General features: G+C 44.9%; 1 protein-coding gene across 15 annotated transcripts in view; it reads right to left on the bottom strand.

The window, feature by feature from the left end:
• Positions 1-23,581, bottom strand: part of BTRC (beta-transducin repeat containing E3 ubiquitin protein ligase) — a 200,287-nt gene that overhangs the window by 16,874 nt on the left and 159,832 nt on the right. For all 15 annotated transcript variants that reach the window (XM_053307794.1, XM_053307796.1, XM_053307802.1 and 12 more), the window contains 7 exons: positions 22,887-22,983; positions 21,138-21,275; positions 20,482-20,600; positions 16,689-16,938; positions 16,441-16,559; positions 2,947-3,057; positions 1,326-1,404 (listed from right to left, as the gene is read on the bottom strand). In XM_053307794.1, coding sequence (XP_053163769.1) covers positions 1,326-1,404; positions 2,947-3,057; positions 16,441-16,559; positions 16,689-16,938; positions 20,482-20,600; positions 21,138-21,275; positions 22,887-22,983 — 913 coding nt within the window. The remainder of the gene's footprint in view (positions 1-1,325; positions 1,405-2,946; positions 3,058-16,440; positions 16,560-16,688; positions 16,939-20,481; positions 20,601-21,137; positions 21,276-22,886; positions 22,984-23,581) is intronic.

Below are 23,581 nucleotides of genomic sequence, written 5' to 3'. Positions count from 1 at the left end.
AAATTAAACATAAACAGCAGGAGTAATGCTTTGTTCATTGCATAGCCAGGCTTAGTTTTCAGACACTGAGGAGAACAAGATAAACAGCCAACAAGATACTCTCCTAATTGCACAAGCACCTGAAACATAATGTTTCTGCCCACTCTTTTTGGAAGAACATGTGATAACTTTAATGAGGCAATGAAAGCTTAAGGGTTGTTTACATTCATGGCTTAGCCATGAGCAGCAGGATCCACCACCCAGTCTCAGCTGAAGTGTGAACCAAGCCACTCAGGGGTAATGGACACTGACAACCCTAGCAGCTCATGAATGTATAATTATTTCTACACTGTTTCTCACACTGGGTCCTCCTGCAACAGAAAGACAGAACAAGTTAGCTGCAAGGGGGTGGCTGGTTTTTTTGTCTGCCTTGCCAGCATGGTGTGGTGGTTAGAGTGCTGGGCTAGGACCAGGAAGACCCGAGTTCAAATCCCCATTCAGCAATGAGACTTGCTGGGTGACTCTGGGCCAGTCACTTCTCTCTCAGCCTAACCTACTTCACAGGGTTGTTGTGAGGAGAAACTTAAGTATGTAGTACATCACTCTGGGCTCCTTGGAGGAAAAGCGGGATATAAAATGTAAAAAAAATTAAGTTAAATTAAATTAAAGGGCCCTATGTTCTCTGTGAAGAAGCACAACTAGGGATATCAGGCAGAGGCTGTTGAGATGGCCTCTAATGTGTGAGTTGGTATGGAAACAGCAGAATGATGCCCCTGCAGCAATAGATAAATAAGGATACACGCGCCCTGGAGGTGGCAAACTCAAGCAAATATTTACTGTACAGAAGTTCCTGCTAACTGCCTGATGCTAACATTACTCTCTTGGTCTTCTGCATCTTCTCCACTTTGTGAGATGGTGACAAAATCTAGACCAGAGCTGCACAGCTCCATCCCTCCCACAGATGTTGGCCTATAACTTCCATAATCCCTGACTATTGGTCACTGTGGCTGGGGATTACAGGTGCTGTAGTTCAAAAACAGCTGGAAGACTGAAATTGTGCAGCTCTGAACCAGACAAATCAAACAGAGCTGACCAGAACAATATTATTACTTCTCTCATTGTACATATGATGCTTGTTAGAAACCTACTCCATGTAGCATTCTACCACCCTTTAAAACCTCATGAGCCTTAGCCTTAGAGCTAGCATTTAATGGTTCTTGATTCCTGAGTGGCATTTATATTGAGGGGCACAGTGTATTGGGAGCAACAGGTGCTTGTCAAATCATTTGAGATTTCATTTCTCATCAAAACTACAACAAATCTTCTCCATCAGTGGAAATTCTTACCACAAGAGTGCGCAGGCAGAGGGTTCCAGCAGGGGCACGAGGGTCCAGGGCAGCCACTAGATCCCACACTTTAATTTTTCTAGAGGCAAAAAAAGGGAAAAAGAAGAACCAGGATTTTGTTAGAGATAAAATATAACAGTTAGATGAGGGCTACAATTAGACATTAACATGGCTTAGATGATACGCCCAGTTTATGGGGGTGAAGAGAAAAACCTGTCTGCTCTTACAACTTGGCTCTCTCGTGTAGGATGTGGCGAACTTAATGGAGGGGAAAGTCAAATGGTTAACATAAAACTTAACAAAATGAAAAGAGGTGATATATTACATTGTCAGATTTGCATATAATGCTCTGTTTAATGGGGCAGAGGAGAGTGGGGCTTGGGTTTTATCAGACCACACCAATGGTCTAGACACTACCTGCAGGCTCAAGAGCCAGGAAGAGAGCAACAGCAGGAGATAGGGTATGTCTTCATCTCTTGCCTACAGGCTTTCCAGAGGTATCTGGTGGGTCACTCTGTGAAACAGGATGCTGGACTAGATAGGCCTTGGGTCTGATCCAGCAAGGCTGTTCTTATGTTCACTTCTACTTCTGAAGATCACTATTTTTCTAAGGCAAGTGCAGATGACATGGCAACTGGATTAACAATGATAGGATCCAGGATTGATAGATGGTTTTACTTCAGCTCCCACAAGTATCTGTACAGAATTAGAGGCTAGAAAAAGGCTATGACTGGAGTCTTGCTGATGGCTTTAGCAAAAGCATGGCGAGTTGGCTATTTTCTTGGCTTTTCTTAATAGTCAAGTCATAGTTCAGAGATCCTGGATGGAAATCAACCACAAAAAGGATAAGGTATTCTTTTTTGACATTCTCCCTGCTTGGGGTGTGTGCATGCATGAGTGTGCGTGCATGCATGTATATATGCGTGCATACATGTATATATGTATGTGCGTGCATGTATATATGTGTGTGCGTGCACACACACACACTTGAGAAAATAGATATCCTACTGATGTTGTGATCATCACATGCAGAGAATATCCCCTCTGTAGAAAGTGTTCAATGTTATTAAGATATTAACAGTGTCTTTAAGGATAGCTTGTTCAAGTTTGCTCATAAACAGAGCAGCATAAAACGGGGTCATGCATGTGTCCATAGCTGTGTCTTGCTATTTGTGGTCATGTTTTGGGTTACAAATAAGTTTGTTGCAAGTATATACACAAAACATTTACACAGGTCTGCTCCAACATGGAACTGAGGGTGATCCGCAGCAGTTCCATGTTGAAGCAACAACCTCCCTCCAGGCAGTGGAAAGAAGTGGAGCCTCTACTGCAAAAGTACTCCCTCCCACAGGGGACCATGGTGCTCATGTGTTGCGGACCTGGTTCAGACGGTCCTGATTTTACTTCCATACTGAATGAGGACATTTCTTTTGTAAACGTTAAAGGTGCAGCAGGTTTCTTTCTATAGTGGAGTATTGGACCTGTCAGACTAGGGTTGTTCTCTCTTGAGCATATAACTGACATAGTAGCTAACTGACATAGCAGCCAATGCAAGGTGAGTGGGGGGGGGGAAGGGGGGGAAAAGAGAGGATACCTGTGCGCTTCCCACCCTCGTTCTCACCCATCATATGCTCCACTGACTATCCTCTTGTTATCGAAGCGTATGCATCTCACCAGCTCTTCGTGGCCTTCCAGGACCCGCAAGCATGCACCACACTCAATGTCCCATAACCTGAGGAAAGACAAATACAAACAATCATTACCTAATTGCAATAATTATCTATCTGTGTACACACACACACACACACACACACACACACACACACACACACACACACACACACATACACACACACAGAGGCATGTATATTCTATTTTCATATAACAAATTGCAACTTGAACCTGCCTGTTTAGCACTGGGAGGTCTCTGAAGCCACATCTTACCCTTAAATGCATACCTTGCACCAAGAAAAATCCAACTGTTAATTGGAAATTATGACATTCAATTATTCCAGGATAGAGATAGCTTGGTCATAGTTACTCCTGCTCTGGTAACATCTTGCTTAGATTACTACAATGTGTTGTATGTGGGGTGGCCTTTGAAAATGGTTTGGAAACTGCAGTTGATACAAATTAGAGCTGCAAGATTTTTAACTAGGATTGGGCACTTTGATCATATTACACCAGTGCCTCATCAGCTGCACTAACTCCCAGTCTGTTTCCGGGCCCAATTCAAAATGCTGGTTATAACCTTTAAAGCCTTAAATGACTTGGGACTGGGTGACCCAAGACTTGCTGGCTTGGACCTTAAGATCTTCTTGAGAGGCCCTGCTCAGAGTGCCCCTGCCAAATGAGGTGAGGCCATAAACTATGGTCTATGGTTCGCCTGCACATGCACCATCACCATCTTTTAGATGCCAGGTGAAAGCCTCTCTGTTTACTCAGGCTTTTAAAAATTGTGTGTGTGTGTTGCGATTTGGATGGTTATGCAAATGGTCTCTGAGCATGCATGGAAGCCATTTTAGTGACCTCCATGTCTGCACAGGGGCCCGAATCAGCCCGGGCTACTCAGGCGGAAGCCGGTGGGGTTGGGGGAGCTGTGGCCACCGTGGCTCATATTTGTAAGTACATCTTTACTCCCCTTCTGCCCCCTATATATGTAGGAAAGCCCCACTGCCCCTCAACGGATTCCCCTTTACCAGTATAGCTTCGAACTGGTTGAACTGGCTCGGGTTGAACTGGAATCAGGTCTGGCTTGACTGGGCCAAAATGCAGCAGGGCCAGTTTGAATCCAGTCTGGATTCGAGCCAAACCAGCAAATTCAGTTTTGTACACACCCCTAACTCAACCAATTATAGACCTGTCTCCAATCTTCCATTGTTGGGGAAGGTGACTGAGAAGGTGGTTGCCTCTCAGCTACAGGAAGTCTTGGAGGAAACAGATTATCTTGACCCATTTCAAACTGGCTTTTGGGCAGGCTATGAGATTAAGACTACCTTGGTCGGCCAGAAGGGTGATTTCCAATTGGGTATTGACAGAGGGAATGTGACTCTGTTGATCTTTTTGGATCTCTCAGCAGCTTTTTAAATGCTTTTTAACATCTACATGGGAAATAACATGAAGAGATTTGGTGCAGGGTGTCATCAATTAAAATGCTGATGACACCCAAATTTATCTCTCCATTTCAACTTCAAGTTGAAATGGTAATGGCATAACTTCCCTAAATGCCTGCTTGAAGGCGGTAATGGGCTGCCTGAAGGATAACAAGCTGACGGTATGATCCGGCGCAAGAAGTGAGAGTGGATGGAGCAGCTTGTGCCCCTTGTACTGCTTCTTTAAATCTCCCCACATGACAGCTGAGAAGCAGGGAGAGTAGCTATTTAAACTGTATACTAGTTTAGTTGGGTGGGGTGGGTTTTGTAGAAAACTGAATAACCAAAACTACCCATGTGATAATGAAATTGGTAAACAAGGCCAGTGAATGGGTGAAACTGCTATTAGAGGGCAACCTATATATGCCATAGAAATTGTTAATGTGCTTGCAAAAGCACATTAAAAGAACAGTTTGAAGTTAGTAGGTGTTCAACCATTATGCATTTTATTGAATTACCACCATATATGGTAAATGTGAATCATAGTAAAACTGAATATGAGAAAGATTTACTTCTCTTGGGCATGCTGTCATTTTGGAATTATTGATTTGATTACTGAATATTAAAAATATGCTGAGAACAATAACTGGTAAAATATGATTATATTTAGTATTTCTTAAAAACCCTATTATTTCGCACAAACCAACAAACCAAAAAATATAATATATGTCCACATACTTATGTTTGCCTGTGTGTTAGCTCTTCCATAAGGAGAGAACCCAATACCGTGTTAGACAGTGCCACACTGAAGAACATAGGCAAATGTAAGCCAATGTTCTAACACCCTTCGCATGGACTGAGACCGGCACCCACAACAAATCAGTGCATCGGGCAGGGCCTGTTTTATTGGTAGCACTGCATTTCTTCCCCACTTCCTTGAAGGGAAGCCTCCCCACAATGAGGTACCTCCTGGCTATTTTGTTATAAAGCTTTTGACACTAGGCAAAATGATTTTTGTTCTTTTAGGCCTTTTAATTGATACATTTTTAATGCTGACTAGCATTATTCTGTATTGCTGTTTGGTAACTGTATAGATTTCTTATTCATCTCACTGACTGATATGCTTTTTACTTACTACACATCACCTTCAGAGACCCTGACTGGAGTGCTGGTTTAAAAACTCTGCTCAAAATAAAGGCTAGCTCTTCGGGGTTTGTTCCCCCCACCTCCTGCCCCAGAATTCAAAATATTTTGCTATCCGTATTTTTGTTGAGTAATTCAATATCTGCCTCAGGCAGCTCTATAGTGAAGAGGCAACATTAACACTATGGCAGCACAATCCAACTCTTGTTGTGTTAAAATCCCGTACAGTGGAGCTGAAGCACAGAATAGGCAGGCAGGGATTCGCTGAACATGCCTGTCACCAGGAGGAAAATAGCTGGGGTAAAGGTGGTTTGGACAGGGGCTAATCATGGGAAGGTTGGCTCTGACCCATCTGAAAGCAGTGGCAACTTGACTAACACACAAGTGTGATGCTGTAACATTTCGTTTGGGCCTAAGGTTGTGATATTCTCATTATGCAGGGAATCCTATTCTTCAACCAATCAAAGCACATTTCACGTTATACTGACAAGGTGAATGCTGAAAGGAGGCAAAGCATGTCCATGCCTGTCTGTACGGGAAGCTATTTACATGAAGAGGCTCTATATAGCACAGGCAAATTATAACCAACTAGGCAACCCTGCACAGAGCATCTGTGCACTCTTTGGGGCTGGCTACCTCCCCCCCGCACCTGCTGCCCCGGTCGGCCCGCAACGAATTCTCCTGGGTGTGCCTCAGCCAATCAGGTGTCTCTGCCGCCCAGCCAATCAGCACACACACATTCCAAGGCTCACCCAGGATAATTAAATATATAGAAAATTTTAACCAAGTTTCCTTTCCTTCAAAGATATACTGCGAGTATAATCTGTGAAGCTCATCAGTGCAGCTGCATCAGTGTTAGTGGAATCATGATGATTTTATACTGGCTCATACCTGGCCTTGTTCTTATTCCTGAACAGGGACTATATTACCAGGAGGATAAGCTGGTTTTCTAGCTATTCCTCACACTTAGCCAGGCTCGTACTGGCCCACAGGGCAACAGGGCATATTCCCGGTGTGCCCTACCCGCACGGCGCCCCTGCGGCCCAACTCCCACCCTTAATTACCCATTCTGCTCAGAACCTGGCGCCCTCCCCACATCCATTCCAGCGCCCTCTCAGTGCCCCCAGTCCAGCCCTGCACTTAGCTACAGTCGCAGAATTCTACTTCACTCCACTTTTGAGGATTCAATATAGATACTGAAGTTCTAGACTTCTGCTATACCCACTAGCCAGGTGCAAGTCATTGTACAGAACACAGAAATTATGCAGTCCCTGTCCAGAAGGTTTATGGTCTACATTTGGTGGATAAGAGAGAGATGGGAGAAAAGGCTCCCCTGGCCAAAATTTTGCATATTGACCACAGGAAGCAGGCAGGCCAACTATGCATCCCATTCCGAAAGCCACACAACCTGGAGTATGCTGAGATACACTGCCAACCTCTGCAAAATTAATAGCAGAAAGATTGTATTCACTGTGAGCATAAAAATAATTAAACTCTTTAAATTAAAAATCAAGACATTGACATTGATACTTGTTGGCTATTACCATGTATATCAATATAGCTGCTTTTTTAAACTCTGCAAATTTGTCTATTTCCTGCTTGGATTACTACTTAAGTTTGAGCTTTCCTACTTTTATGACTGCATTGTTCAGTAGAAATTATAGATTTCTCTTGCTTATTTTTTTTTAAAGTTCATGACATTTAACACAATTTTCTTTCAAAAACTCTTGCTCTTTTGTTTAGCCACCTCTTGTAACCAAAGTATGTATGTCTTCAAATAAAGCTGTAGTGCTATTTTCAAATCCTTTGATCTTTACAAGGCATTAAATAGAATGCAGCTGGTGAGTGAAGGTGATAATTGGTTAATGACTTCAACTGTCCCGTTACAATTCCCCATGACTCTTATTTAAATTGTCTGGTGCAGCACTCTGATCTGTTTGTTTTCATTACTCATGTTACCGCAATTATCTTCAGTAACTAGCTTTCTCTCAAGCTGCACTAGTCAATTACTAGCTTCTAAAGTTTCTTAATGAAATGATTTGTTTCTGTGTTGTTTAACTGTATTTGAAAACTCGGTGGTTTGGTACATTTGACCTTGAACCCACAGAATTACACACTCAAATGGAAAGATGATACCATTCCTTAGTGTGACCTCTGGTAATCCGATTAAAGATATCCCCTTACCAATTTTTTTAATCTCTGCAATTTTACTGCAGTTGACATCTTTAGGCTGGCAGTGGCAACTTTATCTGCTTTTTAAATTGCCCTCCACAACTAGTCAAACAAGGTAGTTGACACATTTCTTTTGAGGGTTGGAGCTGAAGCAGTGATGTCCGATATATGAAAGAAGTTTATAAAAAATTGTAGCCAGTTGCATTGGTCCATAAGGGGGGGATGGGCGGAATCCAGAATCCACATTCTAATAATAACTTCATTAGGACAAATCAAAATGACACCAAATCTTGAACAGCTAGCTTTTGAGTTCTTAAGAACCCCCTTCATCAGGCTGGATAGGAAGCAAAGCAAAAAGGGACGCGGGACTGTATTAAAAGGTCCCAAAATGTCTGCATTTTATAAAGGTCTTAAGAAGGAATGAGGAGGAATTATGCAGACTCAAGTGAATCAGCCTCATTAGATGCCAGACATGATCTCAGGCTGTACCCAGGGCTTCTGGGTTGAAGAAGAACCAATAATGGCTGTATCCCACTTTAAGAAAATAAACATATCACTGTTTACAATGTTCCTTGTCACTAATTCAAGCACACAGCTCCTTATGAGGCAGAGAACAGAAGAAAGATAAATATGGTAGTCTTTTATATTCACAAAGATGGAGATTAATTTAGGAGTTTCACTAGGCAGAAAGTCAATGAAGCCAAGAAACTGGGTATGACAAGGGCTGGGCTGACACTGGATTCTTGCAGGAAACAAATGTATGAATAGAAAAAATGCTTTTAAACAAGAGAATCAATATATACACTGACCATGAGGACTACAGACAAGCAGCTTGTAGTTGTAGAGGTTGCCCACTGCTATATTTCCCAAGATTGGCTTTAAAGGAGTACGGGGTGGGGGTGGGGATACAGGAAGACACTGCTTCTTACTTGCACACATCTGGCCAACCAATGGCCATTCATCTCCCCCACCTACCCCCATGGTACTTAGGAACATAGGCAGGGGCGTAGCTAGCCTGCCGGCGGCCCGTGTGCGGCCACTCCGATAGTCCCGCACCCTGCACCTGACATCAGACGAAGGGGATAGCCACGCCCCCGCTTCTGACATCAGATGTGGGGGGGGCATGGCCTGGCTCCTGAACGTTGCAGGCAGGAATCTCTCTCAGCCCTATCTTGGAGATGCCAGGGAGGGAACCTGGAACCTTCTGCTCTTCCCAGAGCGGTTCTATGCCCTGAGGGGAATATCTTGCAGTGCTCACACATCAAGTCTCCCATTCACATGCAAGGCAGTGTGAACCCTGCTTAGCTAAGGAGACAAGTCATGCTTGCTACCACAAGACCAGCTCTCCTCTCGTCAGGCTCCCCCCACTGAAAGCTAATAATAATAATAAAATAGCTACAGGTTACTCACCTGTAACATTGGTTCTTCTAGTGGTCATCTATCCTTTTACACTAATGGGCTATGTGCCTGTGTAGAGACCTCATCGGAACCTAACAAGCTCAATTCTCCTGCTTTGGGCGGGAACTCCACCCCCAGCCGCTATATGCACCACTGCACATTCGCTCAGTCACGGAGTCCTGCCAAAACGTTACAGGTGCGTAACCTGTAGTTCTTCGTCGTGGTCTCTGTCTTTTACACTAAACATAACAAGCTAGCACTCGAGGAGGGAGAGACAGAAGCAATATGTAATCTGCCAGAATCATTTATTTAGAAACAAGTACATCAACTGAAAATTGACTGCAGGACACTTCTGCCAAATACAGCATCATTCCGAGCTCTAGCATCAATAGCATAATTACAGATAAGCGAATGGGGCGAAGCCCAGGTAGCTGCCTGGCAGATAGCGTGCAATGCGACCGCACGATCAAAGGCAAAAGAGGCCGCTACAGTCCTAACCGAGTGAGCCTTAATGGTCGCAGGCAACTGCTTAAGAGCCAATTTATAATAAAGTTCAATAGTGGAAGCCACCCATCTAGACAAGGATTGGGCCGAAACTTGGAGACGTTTACATGGCCCATCATAAAGAACCAACAAGGAAGGAGTTTTCCTCCATTCAGCAGACCTCTAGACATAGAAGGATAATGCCCTCCTAACATCCGAATGATACAGCTTGTGTTCCGCATCTGAGGACAGGTTCTGGAAAAACACAGGTAAAGTGAGTGGAGATGACTGGTGAAACAAAGAAACCACTTTGGGAAGGAATTGGACATCTGTCCAGAATACAACCTTGTCCTTGTGGAACTGAAGGTATGGTTGATCAACCCTCAGGGCCCACAACTCACTCACCCTCCTAGCGGAGATAATGGCCACCAGAAAAGCGACCTTCCAGGTCAGGAGACGAGGTTCAATTGAAGCCAAAGGTTCAAAGGGAGGTCGAAACAGACCTGCCAAAACCACTGAGAAGATCCCAAGCTGGTGACATGACCAGATCGTGTGGAAAAACATGGGACAAACCCTTCAAGAAACTCTTGACCACTGGGTCCTTAAACCATGAAGGCCAGGTCATCGGGGAATGTGCCACAATGGCAACCAAATGTACCTTAAGGGATGAAAGCTTTAAACAGACTCAAGAGCCAAAAAATATGTACATATATCTTGTACAGAAGCAGTAAATGCATCTAACTCAAGTAAAGAAGCAAACAAATAGGAACGAGTCCAATTATGATCATAGTACTTCTGTGTGGATTGCTTCTGGCTGTGACCGAAACTTCCTTGAGTCTCAGTGGGAAGTTGGCAGGACCTTCTAGGGTGTCAGATGAAGGGGCCAAACATCCGGGTGTAGCACCCATCCCTGCTCCCGTGACAGTAGGTCTGGTAGGGCGGGCAGGCGTGCCCAATCCACCGCTAACCACTTCAGGGCTGGAAACCAAGGCCTCCTGGGCCACCGTGGGGCTATCAGGATGGCCCTGGCCCGACCCACCCTCAGTTTGCGCAATACCCTCAGAATTAGGGGAAGGGGGGGGACATGTATAATAAAGGGCCCGTCCAAGACAGGATGAAGGCATCGCCTAGAGAATCCTCGTCACCCATCCCCTCCTCTGGAGCAATAGAGGGCACACTGTGCATTGTCCCGTGAAGCAAACACTTCCAGAGTTGGAACAACCCAATTTACAAATATGTCCCCGAGAACACAATGGTCCAAGACCCACTCGTGGGAGACCACTGTCAACCTGCTCAAGGTGTCTGCCTGGACGTTCAGGGAACCTTGTATGCAGACTGCCTGAGGCGACACTGCATGCGTCACATACTAATTCCAAAGGTCCAGAGACAGGAACAGAAGGCTCCTCAAGGACGTGCCACCCTGTTGATTGACGTAGGGTTTGCCGTCGTATTGTCTGTTTAGATCATCACTGAGCAATCCTCAATCATGGGCAGGGACACTTTGAGAGCATTGAATATGGCCAGTAGCTCCAAATAGTTGATATGACGGGTCCTCTCCCTGGGGGACCAATGTCGACTCAGGCAAAACCCTTCCAGGTGCGTCCCCCAACCGAGCTCTGACGTGTCGGCCGTAATCACCCATCAGGATCAGGGAGCCTGGAAAGGGGCACCAACTTCTAGATGCCGAAACTCGTCCCACCATGCCACAGTTACCCGAACCCAGCGAGGGGGCGTGTGCTCCAAGTGGCCTGGGTCCCGAAGGGAATCGAATACATCCAGAAATCACCTTTGAATAATGCACATTCGAAGGGGCGCTTGAGGCCGTATGTAGGTGGTGGCCACCATATGTCCCAATAGATAATGCACTGAGTGCATCGTCTGTGGGCCTCCTGCCAAGGCAGCGATGGCCAGCACCCTGAGAGTACAGATGTGGGCGTCAGGAAGAAAGACCTTTTCCAAGATCGTATTGAACATCAGCACTATAAACTGTGGGCCAGTTCCAACTGAGATTTCTTGAAATTGATTTGGAAACCAAAACCCTGCAGAGTATCCAAAACCATCTCAAGGGTGTTTGAGACCGCTCGCCTGGTGCTCGCCAGGATAAGCCAATCGTCCAAATATGGCAGTACTTGTAACCCTCTCTCCTGCAGGAAAGCCACTACCGGGGCCATACATTTTGTAAAAACCCTCCGCGCCGTCGTGAGACCGAATGGCAAGGCTTTGAATTGACAGGGGATCCCCCCGATCTGAAAGCACAAGAAGTATCGATGCTGAGTCTTTTAAGTCCGCAGAGACCACCCACATGTCTTTTTCCAGGATGGTCATAATGGTCGGTACCAATAGATTCTGAAATTGTTTGTACACAAGGTGCTTGTTCAGGACCCTGAGGTTCAATATAGGGTGCCGACCCCCGTCTGATTTTGGTACTATAAAGAACCGGGAATAAAAACCGGGACTCTCTGGATTGGCAACCTTCTTGACCACATTCTTTAAAAGGAGAACGGTGACTTCCTGGTCCAACTCCAGAGCGCACTGAGTAGTTATGACCCCGAACACGGGCGGCATACTGCAGAACTCGAGGGTGTAGCCCAAACATATGATTGTAAGGACCCACTGGTCCGTGGTCACTCTGTCCCAGATTGCCGAAAACGGGCCAGGTGAGTCTGGAAGCAACCCGAGTCATTGTTTCTTTTGGAACATGTTTGGGTGCTGTTTCTGAAAGGCCGGCTTACTAGGCCATGGGCCAAACTTGTATCTCGACTAGAACTTGTTGCCACAAAAGGAATGTTCCGAGGGAGATTGCTATTGAGAAGGGGTCTTCTGTGGTTGAGAAGGAGACCACCTGGAAGTCCTCTGTGGTTTGGCAGTCGAGGACAAATATGACATTGATCGCACCATGCTCCTCAGCTTTTGGACCTTCTGGAGCATGTCATCAGTCTGCTCTGCAAATAGGCTAGAGCCCTCAAAAGGCAGGTCCTTGACCCTAGCATTTGCCTCGTAGTTCAGTCCAGATGAACGCAGCCAAGCATGTCGTCTAAGAGCCACGAATGCGGCCATCACCTTGGCCACGCACTCCACTGAGTGCCTAGCTGAATAGAGTTCTTGTTTGGCCACTTGAATAGCCTCATGGAGGAACTCTTTAGCCGGATCCCTCTTGTCCTGTGGCAGGAGATCAAAAAATGGAGCAACCTTTTCCCACAAAAAGTGGTTATATCGTGCATTATAGGCCTGATAGTTGGCCACCCTTAAGTGGAGGGCCAAGGCCGAGTAAAGCCTTCTCCCAAAGGAATTCAATTTGCTTCCCTCTTTGTCATTCAGTGCTGACTGGCCATGACCCCTGGCCCTTTGTAGAGATGTCACCACAACGATTTAATTAGGGGTAGGATGATTCTTTAGAAAGGCCTATCATCCTGTAGTTGCACCCTATAAAAATTCTTCAAGCATCTATTAGGCTGAGAAAGAGTCTCCAACTTCTTCCAATGACCCCGCATGACCCCCAGCAAGGCCAAGTTAAGGGGCAAAGTAGCTGGTATCTTCGCCTCTGAATCGATCAGGCTGAACAACGGGTCCAGTTCCCCTTTCTTCTGTGTACCGAGGCTGATGCCTAGGGCAGAAGCCATGCGGGCCACATACGCTGAGTACTATTTAAGGTCCTCTGACGGGGAAACCAGCTTTGAATCTGTTCGTATGTTGAGTGGGTACGAACCGTGGGAAACACCTTCAGATACCTGAGAGCTGGTATCACTCTCATATTCCGACGCAGGAGGAGCCAGAGAGTCCTGAGCCAAGGGAGTCGAACCCATAGGGGAGCCTGGTTTGCCAACCGGATTGTCCGGTACCAAACTGCAAAGCTCTGCTGGCAGCACCTGGACAGGCACAGCAGCCTGCTGTAGCGAAGGAGCCAAAGGGGGTGGTTCGTGTCGTTCAGTTCGATGAGCGGGAACGTGGCCTTCCTTCTGAATGTGATGGGGGCTGACGCCAGCCCCTCATAGGTCCCTACGTTCCATACGAGGGACCTTCCATATAATGAGAGTCATATCCGTTTTAACAGATCACTTCAACGATATGGCTGGTGAGGAGCCCTATTCTTGTGAGCCTGCTTCGTAAACTTCTGACAGTGAAGACAGGTCTCGACAATGTGGGATTCCCCCAAGCACAAGAGACACTCGGTATGAGTATCGGGTGAAGGGATTTTAGATCTGCAACAAACTCATTCCTTGAAGTTTGTCGTGCCTGGCATAAATGCCGAAGGCTGGCCGGCCCCCATGCTCCGTCCCAGCCGGGATCAGAGCTCCACAGAAGAGAAAGACCAAAAAAAACCCCAAAACACCCCCCCCCAAAAAAATCTGCTACTATGCAAAGAAATAATAAAGAAAGGAAAACGAAAGCAGGGAGAAAAACAAGGGGATCGATAGATCCTACTTGTTGTTGGGTTGCAGACTCCACAATGTTCACTGAAGCACAGACAAAGAAAGACTGAGGGGATGAGGAGTGGCGCAGTCGCATATAGCAGCTGGGGGCGGGATTCCCGCCCAAAGCAGGAGAATTGAGCTTGTTAGGTTCCAATGAGGTCTCTGTGCAGGCGCATAGGCCATTAGTGTAAAAGACAGAGACCACGTCGAAGAAACTTTGTTAGCCACCCCATAACAAATTGTTCTCTGGGCGGCTCACAACACAACATTAAAACACGAGATAAAAGCACACATTAAATCATAACAGACCAAGAAAGGGGGTGAGAGAAAATACAATACAAAAACAATTTTAAAAACATTTTTTTAAATCAGTTACAATAGATCAAAAAATGTTAAAATTTAAATTTATAAAGGCCTGAGTGAACAGAGAAAGTCTTTACCTGGTGTGTAAAAGAACAAAGACATGAAGCCTGGCAAACCTCACTGGGGAGGCTATTCCATAAACAGGGTGCACTAACCGAAAAGGCCCTCTCCCTATTAGCCACCCACCTTACCTCGTTTAGCAGGGGCATCTGGAGGAGGGCCTCCAAAGATCTTAAGGACCATGTTGGGACATATGGGGCAAGGCACTCTCTCAGGTAACCCGGTCCCAAGCCATTTAGGGCTTTATAGGTTAAAACCAGCACTTTGAATTGGGCCTGGAAACTGACTGGGAGTCAGTCTGTTCGAAGTCCCTTCCAACTGTCCCATCTAAATGGCATCTCAAAAATCCAGTTCCTTATAATATGGAATGGATTAAAGCTTGCACTGTTTCGAACGCCAATAGAGAGCAAGATGACTCCGTAAGTCCAAGCCACCTGTTTAAAATGAGGCCTGAGGCAAAGCATCATGAAAAGAGCTTGCCTGGCAAGATCCCAGCAGGGCTTCAGTACTGGATTAAAAGCCTCTTACTGCAAATCCATCTCTAAGTAGACATAAAGACCCCAAGGGCAAAACACCCGATATAACAGCCCATGCTAGCTCTTCCGCATACTACATTTGAGAAATTAGTCAATTGTCCTTCATTGTTAGCTGTCACAGAATATGAAGAAACCTATGCAGAAATTTTAAAAGATTATATGTATATAGGAGGACCTCCATATTTTCAGGGTTTCTGTTCCATGGTACAACTGTGGATATGGAAACCATGAATACTGAGTCATTGCAGCAATGGGGAATTGGGGGTTAGGCTCCTGGTTGGGAGAAAATCTCAATAAAACATCAAATTTCGGGGGAGGGAGCTACCTACCACACTTAGCTGCTCCCCCGAGTCACACTGTGCCCCAGAATGCCCTCAAATCAGCCAATAAAATGCCATTTTCTCTCTCTTTTAAAAATGGAGCCATTCTGAAGCTCTAAAACACAAAATGGTGGCTGGAAATGACATCCGCAGCCATTTCTGCTGACCCCTGAACTGTGGATATGTGAGGTTGACACATCCCCCCCACATATATGCAGAGGTTGGATGTCTATTACTTGACTGTGGTTACACGAATCTGCAGATAACGAATCCGCAGATATTGAGGTTCAACTGTCCTATCAATTGTCTGACCAACTTTGCTCACTGACAATTCTGGAGTTTTGAACTATGAAAAACTAAGGCATTTTTGAGCCCTCATTCCTGAAGTAACTATCTTCATTATGGACTGTGGTCATTTAGTGTGATGGAATGTGATAAATTGGATTCCTGAAAATCTTGTAAAACTGAGAAACAAGCAAAGTTTCTGGTCCAAAGAAGATGAGGTGAAAAGTCTGAATGTGTGTGGACAGTGTTTGTCAAAAGCTCAGAAAGTGGTGGTGGTGGGGTGTGGAACTCAGGACACAGCATTTGTACAGCACTTTGAGCGTGCAAAGCACTTCACATGCATTATCTTGATGTGATCCTGACAACAACCCTATATGTTAAATAAGTATTATCATCTTTATTATTATTATTTTTTTACATTTATATCCTGCTCTTCCTCCAAGGAGCCCAGAGCGGTGTACTACATACTTGAGTTTCTCTTTCACAACAACCCTGTGAAGTAGGTTAGGCTGAGAGAGAAGTGACTGGCCCAGAGTCACCCAGCTAGCTTTATGGCTGAATGGGGATTTGAACTTGGGTCTCCCCGGTCCTAGTCCAGCACTCTAACCACTACACAACGCTGGCTCTCAGTGAAGTGTTTGAAGTGCTTACAACCTATTCTATCACTGCACCCCTTTTGGTGAGAAAACAAGTTAAGCGTGCATGTACGTACACACTCTGCTCTGAACCATCCCCAATGGTGGGAAAAAGAAACTGTCAGGCTACTAAAATATGCATTTGTATATACTGTAATGTATAGTTTGGCCCAAAGAGATGCAGCACATGACCCATGCAGGTGTTTCCCTTCTTACCTGATTGTATTATCTGATGAACCACTCACTACTAATCTATCTCTGTACTGTAGGCACGCAATGCCTCGCTTGTGGCCATTTAAGGTGCGCACAAATTCACAGGTACTTGTGTTCCATATCTGTAAAAGAGACACAGATACATACAGAAGGGAACTTGTTATTATGGAAGTAACACACACAGACAGGTAAGTGTATGAGTAAGCATGTCTTTTAATTGTCCAAAGTTATAATGACTTCAGGGTTTGCACCTTTATAGTTCTATCACCTGACGCCGACACAATGTACTTGTCGTCAAAGTCTACCACATTGACAGCTGCCCTATGTCCAACCAGAACCCGTCGTAGCGTAATGTCTGTTGGGGAGGCCATGTCCCATACAGCAATGGAACGGTCTTTGGAGCATGTCACCATCATGCCGTTATTAAAGCGCAGGTGCAGTACCGCTTCGCAATGGTGGATCAAGGTGTTCAGCATCTCACCCGTATTTACATCCCACACTCTGGAGTTTGTGATAGAAAAAGAGGGTATTATTATGAGTTTCCTGTGGAAAACAAGTGTCAAATACCTGAGTGAACTACAAGATGAAAAATATAATTTTATGCAGAAACTGATAAATACTCAATTAAAAGATATGCCAAAGGCAAAATCTTAAAGTCCAATCATCAAATTTACTGATTGCTTAGTAACAGTAATTTATACAGGTGTGAAAAAAGTCTCTAATAATCTCAGTCTTCTCTCAACAATTATGTGATGTAAAACAACCATTTTACCAATGGAGAACTGAACACAAGTTGGTCTGCAATTTGCTCAACATTGTATAGTGAGTCCATGGCTAAGTAGCAAATTTGAATCAAAGTCTATGTAAAACAACCTCCACTTGGTTTTCTCTAGATTGGCTCAATACAATTAAGGACTTCAGCAAATAAAAACTTGCAATACAGTTAACACTGCAATAACTAAAAGGGAACTCTCTCTCTCTCTCTCTATATATATATATATATATATATATTTACTACTACTACTACTACTACCACTACCACTACACATTTCAAGTTGATGCAGCAGGGTGGAAGATGAGGCATTATTTCTCTGTCCTTCTGACTGCAAAATCTGGTCTCAGTTATAGAATTTAGTTTCCTGAGAACTTCAATAGTCATTTTTAAAATCATGGCTGCAGAGAAGAATGCTGTCAACATTGATCAAACAGGGGCTGTCTGTGCTCTGGACCGCTCACCAGCACTCTAGTTTTTATCCCCTCAATTCAGGCTCTTTCTTGGTATAATCTCACTACTTTTTGCTTTCTACATATCCATGAAATACAGCAACATCTCCAAAACTGATAATTTATTCTTAGCACACAGACTACCTGACCAAAAAATACTATGCTCTCACTACATCAGGTATGGGTTCCAGCCCGTTTGCCACAGGGGTAGCTTGCTGTGCCTATTCCAACACGGCGCCCGAGCGGTGCACAGGCAAAGATACTGCCCCGTCCGATGAGGTTTGGCGCCCAGTCCTTGGGCTACCTCCAGCAGCGGCTGAACTAGCTTGGAGGGCCTGCTCCCACATCAGGGCTCCCAATCGTGATGCTCGATTATGACGGGCTTGCTTTGTAAAGCCCCCGCAGATCGGGCAAGTATCTACCCTATGGGCTGCCCCAAGCATGGAAGGCACTTTGAGTGGCTGTCTGAAGTGGGGATCTTCACCGTACAGGCTTCACAATGCTTGAAAGATGCTTTTACAGTTGCGGCCATAAGAAGCGGCAGCCTCCAGGCCCTGCCACAAGGCGGGAGGGAAGGGGCGGCGGGGTGGGTGGGTGCAAGAAATTAATACGCAAAACGAATGGTCAGAAATATAAAGAGGGAGGAAAAAGTAGAATAAACAATGGAAAAATTAAAACAGGAACAGAACTTGAGTTTAAATTCACTAGGTGAAGGCAGAGGAAAGCTCACAGAACCTGCTTTGGCGGCGGTCAACGAAAGACTGAGGTAGATGGGGGATAGTCCTACAGAAGAGATATGCCTTCCCGCTCTTTTTTCCACATTTGGTGAAGTTTTGGAAGGTTCCGGAATCTGGTTCTGCGCAGGCGCATAACCCAAGTGTGAGGCACAGAGACCACGGAGAAGAATACTATGCTCTCACTACATCTCTCCATTTTTAAAAATCCAGGCCACAGAACTGGAAAAATGCTATGTGCTGGTTTGTATGAGTGCTTAAAAATGTTATAATAACACATAAGATGTGAAATATTTACCTAGCAATAACAGGCACCGAGGAATTAAAAAAAGTCTACTGTAATTGACATTAGAAGAATCACCTTCTCCTGTTTCTATGTAAACAGTTTTGCAATTTTGGTTGTTGAAAAGTGATATATAAATATTAGTCATATGTTTTATGTAAATCAAATTGTAGACTCAAGAGAACATGCTGACAGTTTTGTCTATTTCCAAAGATGGGGTGTTTGTGGGGGGAGGAAGAGGGAGGAATGCATGTGCACATTGCTTATGCTAAAATATAGGTTACAAGTTAATGATTCTGAAGACCATTTTCACAAAATCTTGTGGTAAAAAGTCTTCCCAACCTTTTGCATGTCTTTGCTCTATTAAGTGGGGAGGTCCATTAGGGTTTGAGAAACAAATTCATCCTCCATGTCCTTAGCTACCTCTTCTTAAGAGTTAAAGAAGACAGCGGTCAAGACTACGAGTCAAGTAGTCCCCCAATTCAAATCCCAGCTCAATATGAATTCACCAGGTGGTCAGAGGTATAGCATGTTTCCTGGCGGCTGGGGGACAAATTGCAGCTAGGGGGCCTCCATCGTGCGTGCAGTGCCCCAAGCCACGTGCCATGTGTCCGAAGTCAGACGCAAGGGAGCAGGGCAACCTAACTCACCCAAGCCTTCCCCATCTCTGGTTTTTGCGGGAGGGTAGCTGCCACCCTGGCCAGAAGCACCAGCTTGACAGTGTGGAGCAGGACCGCTGTCCTCGGCCAGCCAGCATGGCTACGGCAGCCAGGAGTGTTGAGGGGCAGTCTACTGGGAGGTGGAAGTGCGCGGGGAGGAGAAAGGAAGCCCAGCCCTAGCATGCTTCTTCTCTTCCCATCACACACGAAAAGCATGCATGCATCCCTGCTGCAGGGCACCAGCACCTGGTGAGGAAAGGGCGGTGGCGGCAGGGCACACCCCAAGCCTTATGGGCCCCCTGAACCTCCAGGCCAGGGACAAATGTCCATCCCCCCCGACCAACGGATGCTACGCCCATGCAGGTAGTATTTGGCAAATCACTATTCTCACAGCCTCAGCCAAATGAGGACACTACTACTTGCCTGCATGCAGGAGTCACAGAAGACAGTACAGGTTACATAGAGAATATTTTCACTTTTATGTGTAACACATGCATATATTTCTGTGCTTTTGTGATGTGCAGTGTCCAGATTAGTTTACTGTAATGCGCTGTATGTGGATGAAGACTGGAAACTTCAACTAGTCCAAAATACAGCTGCTAGGTTATCAACCAGGACTTAAAGATATGATCATATCTTGCCAGTGCTTGAAGATCTGCACTGGTTACAAGTGTGTTTCTAGGCACAATCCAAAGTGTTATTTTGGAATTTTAAAGCCCTAAATAGCTTGGGACTGAGGTGTCTTGGGGGCCTCCTGCCTTCTTATGAACCTACCCTTGTCTGAAGATCTTCTTTGAGGGCTTGTACAGGGTGACCCTACCTTGGGAGAGGAAGTAGTTGGTTACAGGAGATAGTGCCTTCTCTGTGGTGGCATCAAGACTTTGGAACGTGCTCCCTAGTTTTATCTGTCAGGCACCCAACATTAAGTTTTTTAACTTTCCTATTTACCCAAACTTTGGTGACATCTAATTGGTTCTCTTTTTGCATTTCGTTTTTGCGTGTTGACTGCTACTCTTATTTTTGGTTTTATTTTTTGTTTTTAAAGTAATAGATTGTTTCAGTTGTGTTGTAAATTGCCTTGGAGTACATTTGCTAGAAAGGTGGGGTATAAACATTTTCAATATAAACATAAACAGATAACTACCTGACAGTGGAATCGGATGATCCAGTGATGATCACCCGCTCATCGTACTGGAGGCAAAGGACCGACCCAGTATGTCCCGTCAGAATCCTCTTGCATTCTAGAGTATTCTTGTCCCATATCTAGGAGGCCAAAAGGGCAAATCTCAAACATATTGAGAGTTTATCACAAGGTAAACAGACTGTATTGCTGGACTGGCTCTTTTATTTTCTACAACACAGCATTTTATTTACTAAGGCAAGCAGAACTACTTTTAAGTGGCATGCAATGCATTTTGTATTCCACAGGCACTTTGGAGCAATATAAACTATCCTTAATATCTCTGTTTTTAATATGAACATAGTCTTTACCCTTCTCATTAGGGAACAGGAAGACTTTAATTACTGAAGGACCAATAACACGGCTAGCAGTGAACAGAGTGCAAGAAAATGAAGCGGAAAACACAGATTCATCTTCCTTGTTTGGAAGAGAGGGAGGGAAACCAAAGCACTTCAAAGTCAAATCTGATGGGGGGAGGAAGTAGGGGGAGAGGAAGAAAAGGATTAGCTTCATCCCTATCAGTTCTTTTTTCTTGCATTGCTCCTCCTAAATGAAATTAACCTGCATTCCTTCTGTGACTGGATTTTGTGCTCTGTTGTTGCCCACTGGGGAGCTCTCACCTTGATGGTATTGTCTCGGAGGCCACTCACTATCTTCTGATCGTCATATTGTAAACAATAAACCCCTTTGCTTGTTTCACTCCGACAGTGGATTCGCTGTAAGCTGTGCCTTCCACACCGCCAGTTTGATTCTATCGTCTGGGGGAGAGAGAAACAATTATAAAGTGTGGAACAAACATCATGGAAATTTTGCAACAATAAAGCCTGCTAAGCTCCTGGGACAACAGAAGCAGCTCTAATGCTGAAATCATTTATCATCAGGTAGTCCCAGAGCATGCTAGGAAGAAGAGGGACAGCCTGTTTGTTCTCCCAATCTATAGTTTCTATAATGTTGCAAACTCTTCTAAGAAGTAAAAGCACTAGCTATATAGAATGCAGTTTCTCTAATGGTGGGCAGGTTTTTCTAGAGACACAGAGCAAATGATCAGTGAACCTGTGACTTCTTGGAGCCTCCCTCTCTACCTTGATAAGTCAAAAAGGCAGAATGCTAAATTCACTGGCATCCCCTTAAGCTATGAGTTTTTTGCCCTAGGACTGACTGTCAGTCTTGGTAGTCTTTGAACAAACTGCCACCCTTCCCCTCTACTACACACACCCCTTGTACTTCCAAAATATCGGTGTCTTCCACAGGATCTTCAAGCATGCCACACGTCCATTTTGGCCCTATTCCTCCCTCTTCCTTTGGGGAAATTCCATCCAGAAGTAAAGTTAATACTTGTACTGCCACATAAACAACCTCTCAACTATGTATTAACAACATTAGGAGGAACTCTTAAATAGTCGTTTGACTTGAGAACACTTATTGTGAACGTTTGTTATTGCTTCTGTGGAAAAGCTGATTCCTCTAGGAACACAGGAAACTGCCTCATACCAAGTCAGACAATAAGAACAGCCCTGTTGGATCAGGCCCAAGGCCTATCTAGTCCAGCATCCTGTTTCACACAGTGGAGCACCAGATGCCTCTGGGAAGCCCACAGGCATGAGCCGAGGGCATGCCCTTTCTCCTGCTGTTACTCCCCTGCAACTGGTATTTAGAGGCATCTTGCCTCTTAGGCTGGAGGAGGCCCATAGCCCTCAGACTAGTAGTCATAGATAGACCAGTCCTCCAAGAATTTTATCAAAACCCTTCTTAAAGCCATCTAGGCTATATTGTCTACACTGACTGGCAGCGACTTCTCAAAGGTTTCAAGCAGGAGTCTTTCCCCAGTCCTATCTGACTGAGTTATGGCCCCATCCCCATCATGCTCACAGCGATTAAGCATCCCTTTTATGCTCAATTCACTGCAAACACGAAAGTGGAATCAGGGGTAACTTGGAAGGTAATCAACCTAGGACCCAGGGCCATTGTCAAGGGCTGGCACTGGGCAGCTGCCAAGGGCCCAGGATCCTCAAAAGAGCCCACTATTAATCCGTAAGATCATTTCTCCTGAAACCCGGAGCTGACTCTGCTAAATCCCTATCATCAACATCCCTGAGTATCTTCTCCCTCCACTAAAGAATCTGTATATAATGACACTTAAGTGTCTTAAGGGATGATTCATAAGTGGCTGGCTTCCATGCAGGAAGAGTGTGTCTATACATAGTTACAAAGGAACATACAAGTTTCTGTTTCACTTGGTATACAAGTCAAAACTGGTCATGATACTAGTGTAGGAAACTGCTGTGTGTGAAACCACCGTAAGGAGCATCAGCTCGAGAGAACAATTTCCCCCCAACTTAATTTCCAGTATGGTCTTTTCTGGCTCTTACCTCTATATCCTGTATAATTTTGGGATAAAGTGCTCTGTAGAAGGAGTTAGGTGGGGCTATACCATCCGGCGGCTTGTTTTTAAATAGATATTGTCCCCTAAAAAGAAAGGTAAAGGAAAGTAGCATTGCTGAATAAGCTGTCTAGTTCTGGCTATTTTGTGAAAGCACTCTGCAGTGCTCGTGTTGCTGGGAAGAGGAGAAAAGCTAACTAGAACAGATTTAGAAGAGATCTTCCCCCTGCTGCACAATATTACTGTCTTCAGAGATGTAGCAGATTCAGAAATAGGAACATAGGAAGCTGCCTTCTACCGAGTCAGAACGTTGGTCCATCTAGCTCAGTACTGTCTGTCTAGCAGTGACTTCTTCTCCAAGCTGCAGACAGGAGTGTCTCTCAGCCCTACCTTGGTGATGCTGCCAGGGAGGAAACTTGAAACATGCATGCAGCATGCAGGTACTCTTCCAAAAGCAGCTCATCCCCAGGGGAGTATTTTACAGTGCTCACGCATGTAGTCTCCCATGCAAATGCAAACCAGGGCGGATCCTGCTTGGAAAAGGAGACAATGCATGCTTGCTACCAGAAGACCAGCTCTCCTGCAGATTCACGGACTAGTAAACACCTGAGCACATGTATCATACTTTTTATCTTTTAAAGCGACAAGTAAAACATTCAGAGTTGTAAGTAGGGGTTGGTAGAT

The sequence above is a fragment of the Hemicordylus capensis genome, chromosome 3 (assembly GCF_027244095.1).
Source record: "Hemicordylus capensis ecotype Gifberg chromosome 3, rHemCap1.1.pri, whole genome shotgun sequence".
NCBI lineage: Eukaryota > Metazoa > Chordata > Lepidosauria > Squamata > Cordylidae > Hemicordylus > Hemicordylus capensis.
The sequence above is the reverse complement of the archived record's forward strand: the minus strand, read 5'-3'. Positions and strand labels throughout refer to the sequence as shown.